Source organism: Malurus melanocephalus, unplaced genomic scaffold, assembly GCF_030028575.1.
Source record: "Malurus melanocephalus ecotype Western Australia unplaced genomic scaffold, MMel_1.1 scaffold_2299, whole genome shotgun sequence".
In the NCBI taxonomy this organism is placed as follows: Eukaryota; Metazoa; Chordata; class Aves; order Passeriformes; family Maluridae; genus Malurus; species Malurus melanocephalus.
In genome coordinates, this window is record NW_026625531.1 from 7,969 (window position 1) to 10,412 (window position 2,444).

At 40.5% G+C, this 2,444-nt stretch overlaps 1 protein-coding gene across 1 annotated transcript in view; it reads right to left on the reverse strand.

The window, feature by feature from the left end:
- LOC130587707 (WASP homolog-associated protein with actin, membranes and microtubules-like) overlaps positions 1–2,410 on the reverse strand; it is an 8,856-nt gene extending 6,446 nt beyond the window's left edge. The window contains 2 exon segments of the mRNA XM_057388682.1: positions 885–1,282; positions 2,245–2,410. Of these exon segments, the coding sequence (XP_057244665.1) occupies positions 885–1,282; positions 2,245–2,410 (564 nt within the window).
- Positions 2,411–2,444: the final 34 nt, after the last annotated feature.

The window sequence follows — 2,444 nt, forward strand, 5'->3', positions numbered from 1 at the left end:
AAAAAAAAAAAAAAAAAAAAAAAAAAAAAAAAAAAAAAAAAAAAAAAAAAAAAAAAAAAAAAAAAAAAAAAAAAAAAAAACAAAAAAAAAAAAACAAAAAAAAGAAGCAGCTCATGCAAAGACCTGAGGGGGAAGGCAAGAAGGAATCTAGCACACAAGGCTATTCCCACCCCCCACTATTAGCCAGAGATCCCAAGTACAAAAGGCAGGGAAGTTAAGGTATGGGAAGCAGAAAGAGTGCCCAGCAAGGGCAGTTTCTGTACAGGTGCCAAAGAGGAGCTTCAGCCTTCAATATTTTCTCTGGGAGTGCTTTTTGTCTCTGGACAGAGGGGGATTATCCACATGGCTGGAYAAGCATTTGCAAATCATGTGGCATTTGGCTTCAGTGTTATACAAGCAATATACAGCAATTAAGCAAATGAAAACAGAGGCAAAAGAAGTGTCTGCCAAGGAAGCAATTGCAAGCAAGAGACAATGATGGCTCTTGGAATGACATTTCCAATGTCATTCACAGTTTGTCCAGGCTAGCGAGGGATAAAAGGTCAGACAGACTGGAACCTAAACTCTGCTCTCTGTCCCAGCACAACTACAGGTGTAAGGTAAATTCATCTCACTGGGAAGGTTCAGAGTCATGTGTCTTCCTAGAGCTCTCTGAATGGCAAACAAAGGAAAAACTGCCCTTTGCACAGAACTGAGAGGCTGGAGAGAGACCTGCAGCTTTAAGTTTCCCCTTCCTCCTGTTCAAAGGTATCAGTGTGGGTTTTGCCGTCACTGCAGCTTCCTTCAACAAGGCCACTTTGCTCCTGTCCTTTGGAAAAGGCTGCTAGGGCAAAGCTCCCAAAGGAGCCTGGCAAGGTCTAACCAGTGGGGAACACMTGGGTCACCAGGGCAAGTCTGTGCTCTCTTTCCAAGCCAGAGACACACCGTGAAATATAAAGCTAGCTTAAATCACACTGCCCCTCTTTCTGCTTGCAGGCCTTGGCATCGAGTCAGGAATCATCTTGTACGCTCCACCCAAACTTCCTGAATTGCTTCCTGTCCATCCCTCGTGAGTGGTGAGCTCAGAAAATGCACATCTCCAAGGCTGCATTTACTTTTTTGTTCCTGAGGTAGGCTCTCCTGGCACAGACAGTCCCACGCTTTGTCTCCAGCTGCTTGCTCTTCTGCCTCAGCAGCGTCATTGCTGACAAGTCAGTGTAATGCTGTCCCATGGTCTGCTCAATGACCTGCAGCTCCTCAGGGTTTTCACATGTATCATAGTAAACAACTTCATCCTGTTGCTCTAAAAAGGCATTTGGCATTTTTTAGGAAACCAAAAATTGCCACAGTTATTTAAACATTTAAAGAGCTAATGACATTTTCAAAGCCATTGAAGGCAGTGAGTTAGTGATGAGTAAGTGTAATGCTCCAGAGCTGAGCTGGGTCCTTCACAGCCTTAAGCAAACATGTCACGTTACTCACAGGGGTGCTCTGCAGGATCAAATTTATGCTGTTAGCATTTGTTATTGAGCTTCCTCTTTCAAATGTCTCCTGTGTTTTAACTCCTACCTTCACCAATGGGAGTTTTCCTGGAAAATGAAGACTGTTCTGATCAACACTGGGTGTTGTATTATACTATTTACCACGCTTTGGTTATGTAACAAGCAGCAGCAATGCTTACTTCACAGTGTACATGGTAACAGAATTCATGAGAACAAATAACAACGAGACAGGTGCCTAATTTGGTATAAACATGTCACAAAGAGACATCTAAACTGAAATGTAGCAGTATTCAGGTACCATTCTAGTTATAATCACCTCTTTTTGACATTATAGGATGTATTTTGTAATTTCTACATGTTARATTAGACTCTATTATGATGAATTACAGGACCTATTTTAGCAGGTTCACAATATCCACAGTTCCTGTGCATAGATGTTGTAACTATGAAAGCAGTTAAGCACTGTCAATATAAATTATTCCATGTTAAACCAGGGCATGCACATATCACAGCTGCTGGCAAGATGAGCAACCACTGTGGCTTTTTTTTTTTAAATTTGTGTTACCAAATTAGTGTCTTATTAACCAAAAGACAAAATATCAGATGGTGCCACAGCATTAATGTTTTCCAACAAGGCTTTCTACTAATAAGCAAGTAAACAAGACCCAAGCAGTGACATCCTTTTCTTTTTTAAAGTGAGAACACAGCAGGCTTTGTCACTCCTGTGTTATGAATATGTGCTTAAATAGTATTTTATTCTCACCTTTAATCTGTCTCTTAATAGTGTCCAACTGTACAATAAGCAGCATCTCTTCATGTTTCAATACTTCAAGCTGTACATTGTATAATKCCAACTGTGTTTCATAATACTGTATTTCCAGCTCCTCTACTACACTCAAGTTCTCTTCTTGTTCACCAAGATTCTCCATCTGTAACAGAAAATAAAAAGCATTAGTAACAAAA